We start from the raw sequence: 22,907 nt of genomic DNA, 5'->3' as shown, positions 1-22,907 counted from the left end.
CAACATGCCAGGCTAAAAACAGAAACTAGTCCATTATGCAAAAGCACTTTGCACGTTTAAAATGTTATGGTGGCACGACACACACACACACTTCCCCCCCCCCCTTTGCAAGCTGTCCTTGAGCAGGGACAATTTATTTTTGTAACCGGAGTTTAGTTCCTTCTTCATTATCTCCTTTTGAGGAGCACATATCATAAAATCTTGTAACTGGGGTAAGTTAATGAGAAACAACATTTTGCCTGGAACGGCTGCCCTTCTTGGGAACAACTGTATTGCACAATCCACCAGGAAATAGGGAGTCACGGATAATGATCAAAATGTAGACTTAACTGGCCTTGTACCTGGTTCTCCTCTGCCTTGTTCGATTACTGCTATATATTATTTCATCTCTGCCAACTCTAAAATTGACTCTATTGACTTACATGCCCAGGGTAATGCCAATCGCCACTTTGGGGTCAGGAAGCAATTTTTCTCCAGGCCAGATTAGCCAGGGATCCAGGTGGGGTTTATTTTTTTTATTTTTTTTTGCCATCTTCTGGACATGGAGTAGGGGTCACTGGATGTGGGGGGGAGGTAGATGAGAATTTCTTGCATTGTGCAGGGGGTTGGACTAGATGACCCTGGTGGTCCCTTGCAACTCTATGAGTCCATAAAGTATTTTCAATTGAAGAAAGAAGATCTATGTAACAGGAAAAATCTGATCAAGGGCCCTGGGATTACTGGAGGCAGAAGACATCATACATAAAAGTTGGCTAGCCAGTTAAATTAGGGAGTGTTGAACCATAAAGTGTTAAATGGTCCATAGTTTTAATTCATCTTGCATAAAGATCTACTGACTACTTCTTTGTGGCATCAGATTTTTGTTTTGTATCACAAAGGAATGTGCAGCAGAAAGACACACACCAAAATTTGGCCTTTCAAGACAAAACAGTAAGGAATTTAGCTAAAACGGTCAAACCTAAAACAATCTAGCTATTTACTGTTGGCTGAGTAGGCTAAGGCTATTTCTTGTGTCTTAAACTCAAGGATCTATCTTCAGATGAATAGGTTAGAAGCATTATTCTTTATCACAGTATTTACACTGATTTTTACTGGGCTGAGGGGCCATGACCCAGGGAGTAGTGCGTCCTCCACCCTAAATTATTTCAGCAGATGCCCTTGGAGGTGTGTTTAGCATACTGCAGGAGGCAACCACATCAATTCTCACGTGCAACCCCCGCAATAGTGCTGCTATGCAGTTTCGATTCATTTCAGCGTGGCTTGTGCAGGAGGTTTTGACTTCTGAACCCGCACTCAGGGCCTCCCTGTGGGAAGCAGAATGCAGGACTAGATAGGCCACTGGTCTGACCTAGCAGGCCTCTTCTTTTTAGGGCTGCCAACGCTGGGGTGGAAAATTCCTGGAGATTTGGAGGCAGAGCTTGCGGAGTTTGAGGGTGGTGTTTGAGGGGAGGGTGGAGTTTGAGGAGGAGAGGGAGCTCTGTGGGTTGTGACGTCCACCCCACAAAGCTGCCATTTCTTCCAGGGGAACAGATCGCTGTTGTTTGGAAATCAGCTGGGAGAACTGCAGGCCCTGCCCTTACGTTGGGAAACCTACTTCTTATGTTCTGGTTAGTGGCATCCTATTGCATGCTCCTAATGTGACTCAGTCCGCCCCGAAAAGTTCTCTTTTCTGGAGGATTTGCTTCAAGCAAGCGGTACAGTTCTTCTGTAACTCTGGTTCAATTTGGTGGGGCTTGAGCAAAAGAGCCAGGGAATCGTGCCCTAGAAGATGAAATGCTCTCTGCTCCAGAACACTCTCCGCTCGCGTTTCTGAAACCTTATCTTATCCTCATACAGAGTCTCTCTCCCCTTAGGTTACACTGGAATTGCTGATACTCTCAAAGCCGCCGTTAAGAGCCCTTATTGATTTAGTGCATTAAAGAAAGGCAAACGTATCCAGTTATTTATTGTGAGCTTATATTCCTGAAAGCATATATAAACAACATCAAAAAGGATCTTGAGCAGAGTTTCCCTTGGGCTTTCTCTCAACACTAGGCAGGAAGGTGATGCAAAGGACTCCTACCTGAGACCCTGGAGAGCCGCTGCCGGTCTGAGTAGACAATACTGACTTTGATGGACCAAGGGTCTGATTCAGTATAAGGCAGCTCCATGTGTGTTCAGCTGGAAGGAGACGGACGGTGCAAACCGTGCCTATATAAAACACAGACAACTCCTAGAGAGACGTTGTCCAACAGGAAAAAAACAGCAGCAACCTCACCCACCACACGCAAGGCGCTCTGCAGCAGCAGGGAAAACAAGCAGGGACCACATTTGTTTTTTGGGTTGTTTTTTAAATAAATTTTATTCATTTTTAAAAGGGGTGTGTGTGTGTGTTAAGTGCCGTCAAGTCGCTTCCGATTCATGGTGACCCTATGAATGAAAGTCCTCCAAAATGTCCTGTCTTTGACAGCCTTACTCAGGTCTTGCAAATGGAGGGCTGTGGCTTCCTTTATTGAGTCAATCCATCTCTTGTTGGGTCTTCCTCTTTTCCTGCTGCCCTCAACTTTTGCTAGCATGACTGTCTTTTCCAGCGACTCTTGTCGTCTCATAACGTGACCAAAATACGACAGCCTCAGTTTAGTCATTTTAGCTTCTAGGGTCAGTTCAGGCTTGATTTGATCTATAACCCACTGGTTTGATTTTTTGTTTTTTTGGCAGTCCACGGAATCCGTAACACTCTCCTCCAACACCACATTTCTTTTTTTTAATATAAATTTTTATTAATGTTTATAACATAAAACAAATACAATAAAAATATTTTATTGTCCTTCAGTGTTACTCCTCTGAAGATGCCCGCCACAGCTGCTGGCGAAAAGTCAGGAAAGAAAATACCAAGACCACGGTCACCCGGCCCGGATAACCTACAAGAACCAATGAACTCTTGACCATGAAAGCCTTCGACAATATTTACAATAAAAATAATACCAAAAACAACAACAAAAGATAATACAAATTATTTTGTATATACTTATTATATATATATATATACACACACACACATACACACACATATATATATATAATAAATATATAATATATATTATAATTATATAATATATATAGTTAATATATATAATCTATAATTATATATATTATTATTATATATTAATATATTATATATATACACACACACACACACTTATTAATAAATTCGTAGTTACAAAGTTATTAAGACCAAAAAGATACCCCTTCGACCCTCCACCCACCAACACCACATTTCAAAGGGGTCCAGGAAAGGAAAAAAGTAAAGGGACAGATGGGGGAAGGTTGCACAGTTCGTGGTATGTCCGTGCCCATCAAAACCCGTCTACATTTCTGCGTTTGTTGCCATGGTTATTGTCCTGATTGGTCTTTTTGGGGACACCGGGCGCGTGGGGAGGAGGGGCAAGGCGTGGGGAGTGGGGGAAATGGGACTTGCGAGGAATCAAAGGAAGGACGGCTGCGCAGGCGCATTGGGCGCCGGCTGTGCGCACGAGCTCCCCCTCCAGGACAGCGTCAGGAAGCGCAGGCGGAGGTCCGCGCGGAGCCGGCGGCGGGGGGCGGGGAAGAGGAGGGAGCGGCCATCATGGCGGCGGCCGTGCAGCAGCCGCCGCCGCCGCCGCCGGGCAGAGTCAGTATGAAGGAGCAGCGCTACGACCGGCAGCTCAGGTCGGCTCCGGAGGGCGAGGGGAACGGGGCTGGGCGCTGGCAAGGAGGAAAGCACCCTTCTCCGTGCTTTCCGGGGAGGCGCCCCCTCAAAACAGGGGAGCAGGCCGCGGGTGGGTTGCAGAGGCGGGGCCAGGGCTGGGTAGGGGGCTTGGCGGTTGCCTAGCGACGCTCTTTAAGGTTGACAATGAGGGAATTGAAATTGTTCAAGACTTTCCATTCCTTGGCTCCACCATCAACCAAAAGGGAGACTGCAGCCAAGAAATCAGAAGGAAGCTGAGTCTGGGAAGGGCAGCCATGAAGGAGCTAGAAAATATTTTGAAGTGTAAGGATGTGTCACTGGCCACCAAGACTAGATTAATTCACACCATCATATTTCCTATTACTATGTATGGGTGCAAGAGCTGGACAATGAAGAAAGCGGATAGGAAGAAAGTAGACTCCTTTGAAATGTGGTGTTGGAGGAGAGTGTTACGGATCCCGTGGACTGCCCAAAAAACAAATCAGTGGGTTATAGATTAAATCAAGCCTGAACTGACCCTAGAAGCTAAAATGACTAAACTGAGGCTGTCGTATTTTGGTCACGTTATGAGACGACAAGAGTCACTGGAAAAGACAGTCATGCTAGGAAAAGTTGAGGGCAGCAGGAAAAGAGGAAGACCCAACAAGAGGTGGATGGGCTCAATAAAGGAAGCCACGGCCCTCAATTTGCAGGATCTGAGCAGGGCTGTCAAAGATAGGACATTTTGGAAGACTTTCATTCATAGGGTCGCCATGAGTCGGAAGCGACTTGACGGCACTTAATGCACACACAGTGATGCTCTGCGAGCTCGCGCCAGCAACCCGTTTGGCTGCTGGGATCTTCCTCAGCAGCCCGGCCTGGGGGCCTCCCTGCCTTCCTCCTGGTTTAATGTTGAAACTGCAAAGATTTGGTTCCCAGTGCCAGCCAAGTTGATGACACCAATTATTGAGCTAAACTTGGATTGAAAGATCTGTTAGCTGCAACGTGGTTTTCCAAGCAAACCATAATTAAACCATTATTTTGCGTTAATGTGTGAACTGGAACTCTGTTTTTGCCATGCAGGTTATGGGGTGATCATGGACAGGAAGCTTTAGAACTTGCTCACGTTTGTTTGATCTGTGCAACTGCCACGGGACAAGAGATTCTCAAAAACCTAGTACTGCCAGGTATAAATATAGAGCAAATTTTAAAAAAATTATGTAGTATAGGAATTGTAATTTAATATAAGTACCATGTTTGCTTTTGTCTTCAAGGAGTTGGATCATTTACGGTTGTCGATGGGAATCAAGTGGCTGGTGAAGATGTCGGAAATAGGTGTGTGTTTCTGTATAGGTTTGTAGTATTTTCATCAGTGTGAAAATGATTAATAGTTGGTTAGATCCAAAACCATAGGATTTGATTCAACAGAAGGAGTCCTTTGAATTTAACTTACTGGACTCATAAAATTTAGTGTTTAGTGAGTGAATAAAACCTTCACATATAAAGAACACGAAACTAATTAAAATGAGGAAAATGGACCTGTTGTCCAAATCTCCTGTTGCTGTAATATTTTTGTTGAATGAGAGATAAGAGTGGGCTTTTTTTGAAATTATGAAATGCAGAGTGAAATTATGAAGTGACAGAGTTGATTACTGAATTTTTTTTCATCTTAACTGAAAATTCAAAATAATGCCTTCTGTTTATGCTTTTCAGTTTTTTCCTGCAAAGAAGCAATATTGGCCAGGTAAAGGCATTTTAAATACAACTATTGAAAAACTGATTATGCAGTACCATCTGATGCACTATGCTTTCCTTACTTTTTGTTATAAAGGACTGTATTTGAGATTACTATGTCCTGTATTGTACTCTTCTATCTTTAATAAGGTAACCTGCTTGCAGATTTTGTAAGAACAAGTGGAAAGCTTTATTCTGATTAGTTCATTCTAAATTCAAATCATCTTCATTACACTACCCATCCCCATCATCACACACATGCATATCTGCAGGTTATCCTCTGATCAGTTTGGGTTCTTTTCTTATAATGCCAGCAACCAGAAGAATACGGCTGTGAAAAAAGCAGAGGATACACTATAAACTTTTATCATTTGAATCTTTATCTCTGCACTACTTCTCACCAGCAGCACAGACACTTTTGCTCTTGGCATTCATCCCTCAACATTCCATGACCTCACAACAGATCAACCAATAGCCTGAACTTTCATACTGCCCAGCAGTCATTAGTCACTGTCAGCCACTTTTTTTTAGTTCCTGTGACTTCATATCTCTCTGACCACATTAAAAGGGTCTAAAATAGTGTCCACACAAATACCCTGAGGTTGGAATTCAAACATGCTGCTCAGTTCTGTGCGAACTTACTTGGAAGTAAGTTAATATAAGTAATTTAATTAGGTAAACCAATATTTTATGTCTTAATGAGCAGGAGAATTAGTGGAATGTATTGATGTTCCCATTGGGGTTTGCAAATGAAGTTCAATAATGGTCTTTTTCTTTGGTCTATGTAATTTTTGTGATAGTTTTTTTTCTTTCTGTCTTTATATCTATGCAGTGTTTTTTTCTTTCTTCTGATGTTCCTGTGGTTTTTCTTTTGCACTTTCTAACAATAAAACGTATTTAAAAAAGAAGACGTGAGTATGCACAGGATTGCTGCAGTAGGTATCTTAACAAATCTGATTTTTTTTTGTGTGCTTAACAGAATCGAGCCCAGTGCACAACAGAACTGTTGCAAGAATTGAACAGTGATGTCTCAGGAAACTTTGTGGAAGAGGTTTGTGCCAGTCGTGCTCTGGAGCATGAGCGTAATTAAAGAAGTATAAAATAATGAGTGATTCATCTGTCCCCCTATAATACTGACATGGAACAGGAGGATTGCAAATGTGGGAAAATGTTTGTAGCCAAGCCAGATAGTCTCTCCCCACCCCCATGTTTCCCTGTGATGACATTACCTTATGCTGCAAGATGCTCCTGCGTTGAAAGGCAAAATTCTTCTGAATTTTAAACAGCCATCTGTGTTTTGTGTTAGATGAAATTGCAGGGCAGCGTGGGTTTTACATTTTGGGCTCCGCAGTTGTTAGTTTTGGAGGGTAGCTGTGTTGGTTTGCAGTAGAACAGCTAAATTCGAGTCCAGTAGCACCTTAGAGATCAACAAGATTTTTGGGGGTATGAGCTGTTGAGAGTTAAAGCTCCCTTTGTCAGATAGTGTGGTTTTAAAAAGAGGAAGAAAGAAGAGTATGTGGCAGCAACCCCTAATGCAGTGAATGGAACAACAGGCAGGCTGATATAGCTTTGGCTGAGAAGGCTCCTATCTTACAAACGATGCATTTCATTTTTTATATTTTGATAGTTCTCTTTTAGAAAGAAATCATGAGGGAAAAGGTTAAATTCAAATTTCAATCATATTTTATTATGTACAGAAATACAAATGTAATTTAGAAAGGGGGTGGTGGTAGAAAGTGCCATCAAGTCACAGCCGACTTAGGGCAATTCCGTAGGGTTTTCAAGGCAAGAGATGTTCAGATGTGGTTTGCCATTTGCCTGCCTCTGCGTGGGCTGAGAGAGTTCTAAGAGAACTGGGACTGGGCCAAGGCCACTCAGCAGGCTTCAGGTAGAGGAGCAGGGAATCGAACCCAGTTTTCCAGATTAGAGTCTGCTGCTCTTAACCGCTATACCATGCAGGCTCTAGAAAGGGGTTACCTTAGCTAAATCCCTAATATTGGGCTGGATCCTGTTTTTCTGATTGCTTACGGTGATGCTTTCCTCCAGTGCTTAGGAGGCTTCTGTCAATGCAAGAGACTGTACTGCTGATGGAAGAGCCTTTAGTATTGACGGAAGGCTCCATACTTCGGAAGAAATGAGGATCATTGATGGAACATAATCCTGACCCATTAACGTTAATTTTGAATATATATATTTTTTGCTGTATGATCAAATATTTTCGTCTTTTGTATTTCTTAAGAATCCAGATACGCTTCTAGACAATGATCCTTCGTTTTTCTGTCGGTTTAACGTTGTGATTGCAACTCAGCTCCCAGAAAGGTAAACAAGGGTCAATTTGATACTTTTCATTGCCTAAATCTCTAGTTTGGTTTGTGTGTTAATTCTTAATGCTTTCAACCTATATCTAGGCAGCAGCTCCATGTGATGGAAAACATATCTGCTTTGAAATTGACTAGATAAGGGCTGAAGTGGGAGTTTGTCAGGAAATGGGGGTGGTGATGGAAAGCAGGGCTGCCTCATCTCTTCCAGGGAGTGGGGGATCTGCAACTCTTTCCTGCCCGGCTATTCGTCCTTGCTTGCGATGCTGGAAAAGTGGTAATCATAAGATGGTTAAACCATACACATCCACACATTGCTTTTCTTCTGTAAATTCTCTCCTGCACACAGCTTTGCAGCGCAGAAGCGATAATAAGGGTTGTTTGCTGCTGAATGGTTAGTTTAGCGCCTATGGAGGTCATGTCATTGAAGTGCTGATGCTCTACCTCTTTCCTCTCATGTTACAGTACATTCCTGAGTGGAATGCCTGCAACTGGCTTAGGCCCTGCCCCCAGCCTGGCACCATAGCGCCCCAGGAACGCCTCCCGGGATGCTGGTGCGGCGTTTGGATACCAGCGGAAGGCTCTGTTGGCGTCCTGGCCTGGCGCTGTTGCAACCAGTGTTCAGGCCTTCCCGCCGGCGTATGGACTGCTTACACCGGCGTTGGCTGCCCAGACGCCGGCGCGGCGCCTTCCTGGCCTCCTAAGGGCTTTCGCCTTGGAGGCTCAGGAATGCGCTGTTAAGGTGTTCATAAACATATTAAGCTGCTGTTCTTTGCAACAAGCATCTCCTGCTTGGTTTTTTAGATAATGAACAAAACCTGGCACAACACTAGCATTTATTTTGCCTTAACTGTTGATATTTGGTTTGCCAAACTGCTAAAAAATAAGCTTAAGGTAGGAGAGATGATGAGGTGATACTTAAATGTGGTTTTCTGGATGATCTGTTAGTTTTGGTTTGGGAGTCAACTCTGCTAGGAGCTTAAGGTGCCGTTTTTATTATTATTTATTATTTCATGGAGTTAAATCTTTTTTTTACTGTTCTTGATTTTAAATGTAAATTTGACTTGTTACTCACCCCGAGCCCTGGGGGGTAGGGGGTGGGATATAAATCTAAAATATAAATAAATATCTGTAATATCACATATTTTACTGAAATGTATTCTGCAACTTGCAGAATACATTTATAATATAATAATAAAGAGCACTTTATTATTGCACTTTTTCGAATCTGTTGCCTTAGAAAATGAAGGATTGAATCTAAAAATGCTATCTTTACATGGAAATGTTTTACGCCTTGCACTACAGTATTGCACTAAGAAAGTGAAATTTAAAAAAAATCTTCCACTTGCACTAGAGATTTATTTATTTATTATTTCAGTTTAATACCCCGCTCTCTCTGGTCAAGGCTGGGCTCAGAGTGATTTGTGCAAGTGGAAGCATGAGAACTGCTGTACAACCGGCTAGTTATAGTGCGCCTCAAGCATTAGCAGCAGTTTGCCATCTGTTCTGGCACCAACCCAGTATTTTCTGTTTTTGTAGTACGCTGCTCCGGCTAGCAGAAGTTCTGTGGAATTACAACATCCCAATGCTAGTTTGTAGGACTTATGGATTAGTGGGATACATGCGAATAGTTCTCAAAGAACATCAAGGTAAAAGATTTATCAAATGATTTGAGGTTCTTCTGTCAAGCAGCTCTTAAAAGATTGAACTTACTTATATAGTTTCACATCACATTTGCTTGGTTTTATGAGGTGCACATGTGCCTGTATGTCTGTATCAGTGATTTTACATATCAGAAAAAATATTCTAGGAACAGGTATGACTTAGTAAGGGCTAAATACAACATCCAAGTTAGGATAGGTTGAAAGATACAAGAACTCCTTCAGTTTCAAACTACCCTTTATTGTGTGTTTTTCTTTTGTACTGTACTTTTGTAATGTATGTTGTCACTTCAGTAAATGGTGTTGCGTGACCATTCAAAGCAGTACACGAATTTAGTGTATCTAATTTATCTAACCCAAATGTATCTGAAGTGTGTCATTTTTCTCGCCTCTGAACTAAAAAATGGCTCAAAAAGCAGTTCACAGCAATTGACATACAATGCAAAAAGGTTTTTGAGGGAAGGGTACCATGGAGGTGTGGCCTGGCTGCTGCCTCCCTTTCCTCTGATGGCTTCTGCAAAAGCTGTTAATGTCTGGGGGGAGTGGGAGTAATGCCCTTTATTAAAATGTAAAGAAAATCTATCTTAATGTTTTAATAGTTATAGAGTCTCACCCGGATAACGCGTTGGATGATTTGAGACTGGATAACCCGTTTCCAGAACTGCGGGAGCATATTCAGTCTTATGACTTGGATCAGATGGAAAAAAAGGTCAGCGTGAACTCTGTTCGGCAATATTCATGCAAAGTTTGCATTTATTCCAGAAGAAGCGAATTGCCACCCTGCTTCCAAAAAGATTCATTTAAAAAATAGAGTTTAAACATGGAGACTTTCAGTAGGCTTCACTACTATAGATCCAAATTTATTATATTTAAGGATTTAAATTGGCTGCTGGAAAAACTCACATGATTGTTCCCTGTAAATAATGTGTGAACTGTTCATTTAAAAAAAAGTATGGGGCAGATTCTTTGTGAAAGCCTTGCCTTATCAACAGACTCCCATTCTAATATCCTTGTTTAGCTGTGGCAGACAGCCCACGAAGGATTGAATAACTGGGCAGGGGAAGCTAAAAGAATCTGAGTGTTAAGAGCTCAAATACTGTTGGAATTTCCAAATACAGAACAGAATTACCAATTGTCAGCACTGACTGGGAGAATTGCGTATGGATTCAGAGCCAAACAGTGAGTTGTGTGAGATATCTGTGACTGAATCTCCCAATGTTTTCTTGTGTTCGCAGGACCACAGCCACACTCCATGGATTGTGATTGTAGCTAAATATCTAGAAGAATGGTATAACAAGGTAGGTAGAACCACTGATCTAGTTACTCCTGGTCGGAGTGTAAGGAAGTTGCATTGTGGAGGACATGAGCGGGTCTGGGTGGGGCATAGGGGATATGCAGAGACCTTCCATTTTCTGGAATTGCTCCCTCCTGGCTTCCTGTACATGAACCCATGTACTTGTTTTTGGAGTAGAACAGGTTCTGCCCCACAATCCTGGCTTGGGCCCTTTTGTCTATCTTGCTTTTTCATTTGTGTTTAGTGATTTAAATTTTTTTGTTTAAGTCTTATCCGCATTGTTTTCATATGATCAGACAAGGAATTAAACACATAAAAACTGTTGTCCCAATCCAGTTTCTGTTACATACTTAAACACTAATGCGCACTCCATACTATCTCCCTGCTTGGTCTTCTATTTAGTTAGCTTCTAATAATTGACTGTGTGTAGTTTTCACATGGTTAAAAAATGGAGCTGTTCTTCAATTTAGAATGGTGGTCAGATACCCAAGAACTACAAAGAAAAGGAAGCCTTTCGGGAGATGATTAGGCAAGGTAAGTGTCAAGCGATCACTTTTGACAGAGTATCGAAAGCTGCTGGTGTGTGTGGGAATTTGGTAGTATGAAGTTGGGTTTCTGTCTTAAGTTTATAAACAGTTTTACGTTTGCATCTACAATATACACTTCGATATTTTGTTTTAACTTATAGTGCTTTTAAAAACGGCATGTCTGGAACTCAGTTTAGCAAATCTGACATTTTGCCATGAATGTGAAAGAAGATGGGGTAGAATAAAGAACATCTATATTGAAAGCAGATTGCTTCATTTAGTAATCTATTTCTTGTTAGGTATCTTGAAGAATGAAAATGGAGTCCAAGAAGATGAAGAAAACTTTGAAGAAGCCATTAAAAATGTGAATACATCTGTTGTTCCTACAAAGGTGAAGAAGAATCTCTTCCCCCTGATATTCTAGCAGCAGAAATACTGAACGAAACTATTGTTGGGAAGGTTGCTGATGTGAGTACTTCTTTTTTATTATAGATTCCAGTTTGTATTGAAGACATCTTTAATGATGATCACTGCACCAATCTCTCACAGCAGGTAATATATGCTTGTTCAGTTGCTGTCCAGCATTCTGCTTTTGTGGGTAGAAAAAGGTCAATGGACTGTAGTTTGTTCATGCATGCACCTTTCTAATTTTTTTTAGACACCATCTTTTTGGATTTTGGCTCGAGCTTTAAAAGAATTTGTGGCAAAAGAAGGTCAAGGCAACTTACCTGTCAGGGGTACAATTCCTGATATGATAGCTGATTCTGGTAAATTTATCCAATTGCAAAATGTGTAAGTGCTCTTTACATCTAATTGGCTTTATGGTAATGTTGGTAAAAGGCTTTTGGGCAGGAAGGGCAAATTTTTTACAAGTATCAGCACCGTCTATAGGTTCGTGCAGGTGACCCCTTCGAGATTTTTCTCCTGGACTATTTGATATAACAGTGTTCACATATCGGTTCTAAAATTGGCACAACATTTGGAGGTGGATGGGAAGCAGCTTTGTTATATCTGAGAGTCTTTAATGTTCCGTAAGACTCTCTCTTTGTGTTTGAAGCTAGGTGAACATGGCCGTCCGTCTGGAGTGTAGCTTGAAATGTTTTTGCTCCTCTGATGTTCATGCTGCTGGTTCCAATTTGTGTATTGAAAAAAGCACATATAACGTAATAAGAATAGCTGTGTAAATGTATATTTTGGTCCGAGTTTGTGGGTCAGTTGTTAAAGTGTAACACTGGTGTGACTCTCCACGCACAAAGTGAGAATGAGCCACTGATTCTTAGAAAGTAGTGAAGGTTTTTAAAAGAGTCTTTTCACCTTCCCTTTAAGGTATCGTGAGAAAGCAAAGAAAGACGCTGAAGCTGTGGGTAACTATGCTGCTAAGATGTTACAGTCAATAGGCAAGGTGAGCTTAGTGACACTTTATAAGTTGAATCTCCCTGCCCTTCATTTACACAAAATAATGATTCCTGTGTAACAGCCCAGTCCAGAGTACCCCTTCTACTTAGTAGCCCTGGGAATTTGTGTTTAATCAACAGGCCTTTTAACACTACACCTAGCTTTTAACATTTGGGAGGCCGCTACAGTCTTAAAGGGAGCAGTTGGGTAAGGGCTGAGATGGATGACCTCTTGAGAATTGTATGTAAGCTGCCTTGAATGCCTTCACAAATAATGGGCAGGATATAAATACAATCAAGTAATCATATTCCTCTTCATTTTCTTCACATAACAGCTCTTTTCTGTTGGCCCTATTTACCGTGCCCCTCATCACCACAAAACCCTTTAGCACAGCACAATAAACAGTATGTCAAAAATACAATGAAGTAGTGTGTGAATTAATGTTAAAATGTTGTTTTTTAAATAGCTTGATGTGGAAAAGTATTTCAGAATCCAGGGAAGTTTGCTTGTTTATTACATTTTTATTCTGCCCTTTGTCCAAGGAGTTTAGGGTAGCCTACATGGTCCTCCCCCCTCCTCCATCTTATCCTTACAACAAATCTTCAACAGTAGGTTAGGCTGAGACACAATGTCACTCTAGATGTTTCATGGCAAGTGAGGCTTTGAACCTCAACTTCCTCAGGCCTGGTGCGCCACTCTATCCACTGCACCACAATGCCTCTTCCACAGTAATTTATTGCTTGCTGTTTGTACTTGCTTGTACCAATGCAAAACGGGAGAGCAGTGTTTGGACTACAAGAAAGTTCTACTTTTGGTGGTAGAGTTACCACCTAACAACTGCATTTAATGATACTTTTATTTCACAGGCACCAGAATCCATTTCTCAGAGAGAGTTAAAACTACTTTGTAAGTATTCTTGATTTTTTTTTTTTAAAAGCTTTGTATTAATAGTGTTTGTTGCTGTAACAAGAAGTAATTGTCAAGATCTTGGAAGTTCTTGAGTCCATGCCTTTAGTTAGTAGGTATTCCAGCTTGCTTTGTGCAGTAGACATGTACCCTGATATAGGAGCTTCTTTCTCGCATGGAAGGTTTGGTGCACATGGGTGTGCGCATAAAAAGTCTTCACTAGCTCTGCACTTTGTTGTGGACAGTTGTGTTGCTGCTTTTCCAGCTTGTGATCCAAACTGCTGGCATCATTCTAGTGAACGGAGGAAACTTCTGCTCACTTAAAATGCTAGGCATCAAACACTTGTGCAGCTTGTCTCTTCTTTCTAATGGGTGCTGACCAGTAGTGGATCCTCTGGACTTCAGAGGGAGTTGAGGAGTGTTGAGTTGACTAGACAAAGGTCAGGGGGAAGCTGTTGGTAGCAACTCTTTGAATGATGTGTGATGATAAAAGTAAAGGAATTGCAGGTACCGCAAGACTGAGCAGCTCATTTATAAGATAATAGCAGCAGAATCCCATGCATCTCTGTAATAAGCATTTAAGTTGAATATATAATGTAACTAATTGTGAACTGAGTTATAGAATGTGGATCAATAGATCTGCAAAATGAAGCTAGGGTACACATGGGGGTGGGATTTCTCTACAAACCTGAAGGAACAGCAGATTTACCTGTATTGCAACGATTCATCTGTAAGGAACTAATAGAAGTTTGTTTTGAAAATTGATATCCATGCTAAGAGTGCTATATGTGTGTGTCTGTGCCTACCCACATATCTAGGCAGTAATTCAGCATTTCTTCGAGTGGTGCGGTGCCGATCCCTTTCTGAAGAGCATGGTGTGCATACTTCAAACAAAGATGAGATAAGTAAGATGAGTTCACTATCTTAGGTTTCTTTGATTGCAGTTTATTTCCAAATGTTGATATGAAAATAAAGGCCTACTCAGGTCTGGAAGAAGGAAAAGAAGAAACACATTGAGTCTTGTTGCTGCTTTCCTCTTTTCTGCTGTTACATGAAGTAGAATGACTATTTTAGCTGCGGGGGAATCAGTGAGCCCCAAAATGCACCCTTGTTGCTCAGGTATCTCTCTATGGGGGAAGTTTATTGAGCCACCGTTTCCTGCATTAGAGCAGTGAAAACAAGACCCAGAGCGTCACTTAAGTCTGTTTTTGTTTTTTGCCCTTCACAAATTTTAAGACTGCTGTTATCCCATCCAAATACTAGCTAGGGGCAGGGCTGAGAGTGTGTGGCTGGGCCAGGGTCACCCAGCAAGCTTCCATGGCATGAGTGGGGATTCAAGCCTGCTTTTCCCAGGTCCTAGTCTGAGACCTTAACCACTACATCACGCTGGCTCTGCTAAGTAATTATCTCAGAACATTATTACATCAGCACAATAAGGTAACAATATTACCTCGGATTCCACTTGATGGGAAGTTGGTAAACTTGGGGTTTTATGCTTAGATGCAAAATTCAAAGTTTTGGTTTGCCTATCCATTGTGAAGCAGCAAAAACATATTATGTTAAAGCAGTCTTAATTTTTTATTAATGCATTGCTCTTCCTCAAATTGTTAAATGAATTACAGATTGCCCTTTTCCTCCCTTAAGTTTCCCATATGGACAATCCAGATAGTGAGATGGTGCTGTACTTAATGTTACGTGCTGTGGATAGATTCTATAAACACCATGGAAGATACCCAGGTAAGCTTATTTTAATAATTTCCAGTTTGCTGTACCATGTCCCAGTGTGGTAGCCATGTTAGTCTGGGCAGCATATAACAACAAGTAGTCTTTGGCACTTCAAAGACTCTTTGGAGAGCCGCTGCCGGTCTGAGTAGACAATACTGACTTTTATGGACCCCCAGCAACGCCTCCTTTACCACCGGCGCAAACTCTTGCGGTGGGGATATGCTGCTGCTACGGCTGCTCTGGAGCTTGAGCGCGGAGCTGCCCTGCCACTGGTGTAAGTGGCCCTGCGCTGGCATTAGTGCCAGTTTAGCCAGCACAAGTTGCACTAACGTCGGTGCAGGGGTCACTCCGGCTCCTAAGGGCATTCACCCCCCCTTGCAGATTGCTCTGCATGTGTTACAGGTTCTTACATATATAGACTGACTGCATGTCTTGTTTTCCATTCTAAGCCAGAGGGACTTACGGTACCATTATTAGCATTCTGAATATTTGATGTACGAAATTGCAAAGGTATTAATTTTGGTAGTAAAACTTCCTACTTTACCTTTTATCCTACAAAAGAGTACCTTTTTTTTACTGAAATGTTAGCTTTAAGTATAATTAATTTTTCTCCCCAGGGGTTTATAACTATCAAGTGGAGGATGATATCGGAAAACTGAAAATTTGCCTCAACAGCTTTCTTCAAGAGTATGGGTTACCTGTAACCGTGAAGGATGATTATATCCATGAGTTGTGAGTAGAATATAAAAGAAAAAACACCACTTTTCTAGGTCTTATTTATTTATTACAACATTTTAATGCCACTTTTCTCACCATGCATGGAGACTCAAAGTGGCTTAGCAGACAAAACATAAAACCGAAAATCTACCCTCACAAGCTATGTCAACAACATGCCCTCATCTCCTCTACAGCCATAGCATACCACGAGCTTAATATCCATTATAGATCTGTCTTAAGTAAGACGGCCATACACTGTCTGCAGAATTGGGCTCCAGTAGGGCCACACTACATTTTTTTCTGGCAGGCTGTTTCAAAGAAGGACAGTATAATGCATTCAAAGAAATGCAATAAAACTGGATTTCAAAATTAGAGAACAATAATAAAAACAGCACAATACATCTGATAAACAATGAAATATATATAGGAGAAAAAGGCCTAAAACTTTTTCAGACACATTAAAATGACAACCCTATTCCCTGGGAAAAAACTGTCCCCCCTGAAAAATTTTAGCTGCAGTAGAGGACTCTGGGAGGACCTGAAATGGCACAGAGTTCGTCCGGTTATGCTGTCCTAAGTGTGACGACTTCTGTTTTTCTTGTACAGTTGTCGCTATGGAGCTGCTGAGCCACATACCGTTGCTGCATTTTTGGGAGGTAAGAATCCCGTTACTGATCTACTGCATGGATTATTATTTTTACTATCATAAAGTAAGAAGATTAGTATGGTTTTGGATTCTGTCTTTTGTATTGGTATGGTTTGGTCACACATGAATGCATGCTTCTGTTGTATAACTGTATGCAGCTGGAATATTTGGCTTGTAGAATTAGAGCACAGGGAGCCCTGTGGTGCAGAGTGCTAAGCTGCAGTACTGCAGTCAAAAACTCTGTTTATGACCTGAGTCTGATCCTGACAGAAGTCGGTTTCAGGTAGTCGGCTCAAGGTTGACTCAGCCTTCCTTCCTTCCGAGGTTGGTTAAATGAGTACTCAGCTTGCTGGGAATAAAGCGTAGGCGACTGAGGAAGGCAATGGCAAACCACCCCGTAAACATAGTCTGCCTAGTAAATGTCCGGATGTGACGTCACCCCATGGGTCTTGAATACATGAACACATGAAGCTGCCTTCTACTGAATCAGACCCTTGGTCCATCAAAGTCAATATTGTCTACTCAGACCGGCAGTGGCTCTCCAGGGTCTCAGGCAGGGGTCTTTCACATCACCTACCTGCCTAGTCCCTTTAACTGAAGATGCTGGGGATTTAACCTGGGACCTTCTGCATACCAAGCAGATGCTCTACCACCGAGCCACAGCCCCTCCCCTTTACTGTGTCAATAATGACCCAGTGTTGGCACAGGAGAGTACCTTTACCTTTATATAACCCATATCTACTAAAAACCTCTAGGTCTGGGTGTTTTTTTACCTTATTTATGCCACACCTTTCACCCCAAGGGGGACCCAAAAGGGCTTGCATCATTCTCCTCTCCTCTATTTTTTCTTTGCAAAAAACCTGTGAGGTAAGTCAGGCTGTGAAGAGAGTAACTGGCCAAAGGTCACTCAGCGAGTTCCCATGGCAGAGTGATGATGCAGACCTGCAGATCTTTTCCTGACAGTCTAACTACTTATGAAGTGCCTGGTTGTCTTATATAGTCCAATGATAGACAACAAGGAGGAGGTTAAAAGCAACAGTTCTTTATTTAGCTAAACACAGACCTGGGGTGAAATAACCAAAGATAAGATGCAGGGTTATTCACCAGAGAACAAAGGAAGCTCAGTATCATTTATGCATTCGGATGGGGCAGGCCCAATCTGCTGACAAGCAGATTGATACACAAAAGCACCAATACACATTAGGTGTCTACTCCACATTAATTAGCATAGCCTATAGATATTGCCCGAAGGCGTCTCTAAGCAAGTGCTAGGTCTTGTGATCTAAGTAACCAGAAACCACATTCCTAAGGATGAACGTAATTCAAAGACACTGTTTTCTCTACTGGTGAAAGGCCGTACCAGGCAATGAAATCTGTTGGCCTCTTATAGTTGTGGTTGCCAACGTTCCCAAAGCTTCCATGTGTGTGCGTATGAATGCATAGTGTTCTATACCAGCCCTAATATCTGGGCGTTACACTACTCCATGCTAGCTCTGAGATATCATGTGCCACTGATAGTGTAAGACTACAATTTAGCCAGGCAGATGCTATAACAGTTAAATTATAAAAGTTCAGCTGTTTTTGAAAAAATGTTCTGTTTCTCTTTCTGTTTCTACAGGAGCTGCTGCTCAGGAGATTGTGAAAATCATTACAAAACAATTTGTAATTTTTAATAACACCTACATTTACAATGGCATGTCACAGACCTCCGCAACGTTCAAGCTGTAGGCTTAACACGATACATTGTGTGAAGGTGCATTTTGTTCTGTCAAGTATTGCTAGTTGGATATTTTCTGCCAATTTACCCATCTTTGTATTTTCCCCCTCATTCATTAAAATATATTTTAAAATTACAATAAAGATCTAACCTTGAATTTTAATAAAATGGGCTGGAACACGGAAGATAATGTAAATGATAAGAGCCGATTCATCATTGTCAACTTCTTCATATTGTTTTAAGAGTAAGCACTTCTGTTCTTTTGGGAGCTGGTTCTTACCACGGACTTTAACATTTAGCTGGCCCATTATCACTCAGGAAAGTGTTTCTAAACTCCTTTGACAAATAAATACCTACTTTGAAGCCTGTATAGCAAGTAATATGTGACATTCTCTTCCATATTGATGGCTATTTTAGTCAAGTGTGAAAAGTATTTATCAGAGTGCACATATAGACACTTAAATCACCATGCAACTTGGAATATATTAATAAACGTTCTCTTAAACTATGATTTAAAGATTTAAATGCTTGATATTAAGCCTCAGATATGGACTTTTAACTATCATCACATTTGAAAGATGTACTGCGTGTACTCAATCTGTTTTACAACTTTTTGTGGCCTAGGTTTGCTCTTTGTGAATATTTTGGCTAGGGTGATTGTGTGTTGTATCAAGAGATTAATTAATAGTGCTGTATTAGCCCTGTAAGCAATTATAATTTTGAATATTTTCCATTTACTGTTCCAGTATCACGTGTACACTGGGCTGTTTTGATGTGGCATTCCCTTCTGTTAGAGTGACTTCATGCATCTTGCTATGGGATGACTGTAGTAGGTAACAAAAATTTCCATTAGTAAAACAGCCACATCATGAATCAAGCTTTTGTGTCACCTCTCCTTGAATAAAAGACAGCACATACGTCACTTGCCTACAGTAGCAGCCCTAATAGACTAAATTAGCCCAATCTCGTTGGAGCTTGAAATCTTAAGTAGGGTTGACCATGGACAGTACTTCGATGGGAGGCCGCCAAAGACGACTAGGGCTGCTATGCAGAGGAATGCAATGGCGAACCACCTCTGCTCATCTCGTGCCTTGGAACCACGAGGTGGAATTTCATGGGGTTGCCCTGAGTTTGTTGTGACTTTAGGGGACACTTTACTGTATATTAATATATTCCCACTAACATCCTACCAAGAAGAATTTTTGAAGAAGAAGAATAACCTACAGTTTTAGAAAGTGAAGTGAAAGCTGCACTGAGAGCAAGTGGGAGAAATCACCAGGAGCAGATGGGATCTCCATAGAGCTACTGGCCAGGGCCAGGGCTGAGCGTGTGTGACTGGCCCAAGGTCAGCTAGCAAGCTTCCACAGCACAAGTGGGAATTTGAACCTGGGTTTCCTAGGTGCTAGTCCGACACCTTAACCACTACATCGTGCTGGCTCTCATGATCTACTTAACTCCCAATAACTGCACTGCAGCATCCTGCACCCGCTACTGTCTTTTTTATTGATTTTGAGGGGAGGCCTGTGTAGAGTGCATGAGTGTAGTCTAGTCCCGATGTTACCGTGGCATGGAGCCAGGTGGCTACATTAGTACATACCCTGCCCTGAGCTCTTCAGAGGAAGGGTGAGGTGCATCTTGTTCATTTCTGGCCTACCCTTCCGGATGTGGCTGAAGTTGGTTCTCACTTCCTTATTTGCACTTCCAGCCTAAAAAATGGAGGATCCTTAAAAAGCGCTGCCACCCAAACTAAGCTGTGGACCACCACATATTAAACAGCCCCACGTCCAGTGGACTCTGCCCTCCCTTCAAGGGGCATCCACAGCCCCCCCCCCCGCCCTTTGTTATCCTCACAGCCCTGTTAGGTAGGACTGGCCTAAAATCACCAAATGAGCTCCACTTCAAACCCAGCTTAGTCCACCATGGTAATCACTTTTATAAACCAGTGCTCCCACACTCAGCCCTCAAAAGCAGGTTCCTAAATGTGGTGAAGAGCCGAAAAGATGTGAGAGACGATGCATCCAGGCGCCCTTAGAAGTTGCAGCTTTTTGGCACTCCTGGGAATGGTAAAAACAACAACAACAACCCAATGTCTAACTGCAAGTGCGCTTTTCTCTTCCTTACCCAACCTATACATGAACCTCCCTAAAGGTGGATCTAGGGGGGTTACTGCACCTTGTATTCCCAGCGATGTATTAAGAGTTTGAAAATGTTGTAAAAAACATCGCTTTAAAAGAGTTTGTGGATACCACGGCTTATAAATGGTTGGAAGATGTCTTCACAGATAAAGGGGCCAAGCAAAGTGCGAACAGTATTTTTTGTAACATTTTCAAACTCTTAATACATCGGTGGGAATACATAGAAAGTGCAAACAGTATTTTTTTATAACGTTTTCAAACTCTTAATACATCGTTGGGAATACAAAGTGCAGTAACAGCCAAAGTGCGAACAGTATTTTTTTTAATAACGTTTTCAAACTCTTAATACATCACAGGGAATACAAAGTGCAGTAACAGCCAAAGTGTGAACAGTATTTTTTTTATAACGTTTTCAAACTCTTAATACATCGGTGGGAATACATAGAAAGTGCAAACAGTATTTTTTTATCACATTTTCAAACTCTTAATACATCGTTGGGAATACAAAGTGCAGTAACAGCCAAAGTGTGAACAGTTTTTTATAACATTTTCAAACTCTTAATACATCGCAGGGAATACAAAGTGCAGTAACAGCCAAACAGTATTTTTTTATATAATGTTTTCAAACTCTTAATACATCGGTGGGAATACATAGAAAGTGCGAACAGTAATTTTTTTTATAACGTTTTCAAACTCTTAATACATCGCAGGGAATACAAAGTGCAGTAACAGCCAAAGTGCGAACAGTAAATTTTTTTATAACGTTTTCAAACTCTTAATACATCGCAGGGAATACAAGTGCGGTAACCCCCTAGGGCGGCTGCGCCATTTAGATCGATTCTGCCCTCATTCTTGAAAGGGATTCTGGGGGTTGTAGTTCGGTGAGGGCTCCCCCCCCCCAGCACCACCGTTGCAGGGATCGGGGAAACCCTGTTTAAAGTGTCTGTTTAAAAACCTATTTAAAGTGTCTGTTGTTGTTTTTTAAAATCTGTAATTAGGATAAAGCCTTTGGGGTGGGGCGGGGTGGGGCGGGGGAGGGGAGCGATCAAAGCCGAGCGACGTCGTCCTCTCAGCTGAGGGAACGCCGAAAAGGCGCTGGCGGGGACAGCAGCAGGGGAGAGAGAGAGAGGCGGCTCCGCGTCGGCCCGGCCTCCTCGGCCGAGTTTTCGAAAGGCCTCCCCCTGCTCTCCGACGCGCCTTCATTTGGGCGGGAAAACGGCCGCCCGCTGAGTTCTTCTCCGCCTCAACGGCTCCCCGCCTCAGGAAGGCCGCGGTGAGAAAAGAGAACCGGGCGGGATCCAGCCTGGGGCCGTTTTCTCTCCTGCGAGGCCCCCCTTCTGTTCTCGAAAAGGAGGCTTCCATTCAAAAACAAGTAGTAGAAAAGGGCAAGAGTCCAGTAGCACCTTAAAGGCTAACAAAAACGTTTTCTGGCAGGGTGTGAGCTTTCGGGAGCCACAGCTCACTTCAGAGTGAAGAATCTGAAGAAGCGAGCTGTGGCTCCCAAAAGCTCATACCCTGCCAGAAAATTTTTTTGTTAGTCTTTAAGGTGCTACTGGACTCTTGCCCTTTTTTACTAGAAAATATTCTTGTTAGTCTTTAAGGTGCTACTGGACTCTTGCCCTTTTCTACTAGAAAATATTTTTGTTACTCTTTAAGGTGCTACTGGACTCTTGCCCTTTTCTAGTAGAAAATATTTTTGTTACTCTTTAAGGTGCTACTGGACTCTTGCCCTTTTCTAGTAGAAAATATTCTTGTTAGTCTTTAAGGTGCTACTGGACTCTTGCCCTTTTCTACTACTGCAGACAGACTAACGGCTACCCACTGAGAAATATTTTCTGGCAGGGTGTGAGCTTTCGGGAGCCACAGCTCACTTCTTCAGACACAGCTAGATTGTGAATCCATCTGTCTTTAAGTATGTGTGTGTAAAGTGCCTTCAAGTCACAGCTGACTTATGGCGACCCCTTTTGGGGTTTTCATGGCAAGAGACTATCAGAGGTGGTTTGCCAGTGCCTTCCTCTGCACAGCAACCCTGGACTTCCTTGCTGGTCTCCCATCCAAGTACTAACCAGGGCCGACCCTGCTTGGCTTCTGAGATCTGACGAGATCAGGCTAGCCTGGGCCATCCAGGTCAGGGGTTTTTGAGGCAAGGAATTTCAGAGGTGCTTTTCCATTGCATGCCTCTGTGTCATGACCCTGACCTTCCTTAGTGTTCTCCCATCCAAGTACTAACCAGGGCTGACCCTGCTTAGCTTCTGAGATCTGGACACACTGGGCTAGCCTGGGCCATCCAGGTCTTTAAGCAGAGGAGAGTGAATTCAGACAAGTATTAGTATGTAAATGTTAACAGTATGTAAATGTGAATAGCAGGTGTGATGGGATTAGGTGCGGTATGCAGAAGAGTCTGTGATGTCCAGGGGAGAGATGGGTGTGGAGAAATCAGCGTTGGT

At 42.2% G+C, this 22,907-nt stretch overlaps 1 protein-coding gene across 1 annotated transcript; it reads left to right on the top strand.

Annotated features, from left to right (window-relative positions):
- Positions 1-3,604: 3,604 nt before the first annotated feature.
- On the top strand, positions 3,605-18,410 carry NAE1 (NEDD8 activating enzyme E1 subunit 1). The gene is made up of 20 exons (XM_056862777.1): positions 3,605-3,687; positions 4,769-4,872; positions 4,960-5,020; positions 5,399-5,429; positions 6,399-6,470; positions 7,659-7,738; positions 9,277-9,386; positions 9,998-10,107; positions 10,634-10,696; positions 11,163-11,226; positions 11,519-11,610; positions 11,712-11,771; positions 11,878-12,011; positions 12,546-12,621; positions 13,481-13,520; positions 14,339-14,425; positions 15,165-15,257; positions 15,863-15,977; positions 16,569-16,618; positions 18,227-18,410. The coding sequence occupies exons 1-20, from the start codon at positions 3,605-3,607 to the stop codon at positions 18,334-18,336; spliced, it is 1,635 nt and encodes a 544-aa protein (XP_056718755.1). The 3' UTR covers positions 18,337-18,410.
- The last annotated feature ends 4,497 nt before the right edge of the window (positions 18,411-22,907 follow it).

This window comes from Euleptes europaea, chromosome 17 (assembly GCF_029931775.1).
Source record: "Euleptes europaea isolate rEulEur1 chromosome 17, rEulEur1.hap1, whole genome shotgun sequence".
In the NCBI taxonomy this organism is placed as follows: domain Eukaryota; kingdom Metazoa; phylum Chordata; class Lepidosauria; order Squamata; family Sphaerodactylidae; genus Euleptes; species Euleptes europaea.
Note: the sequence above shows the minus strand (reverse complement) of the source record. Positions and strands in the feature narration are given on the sequence as shown.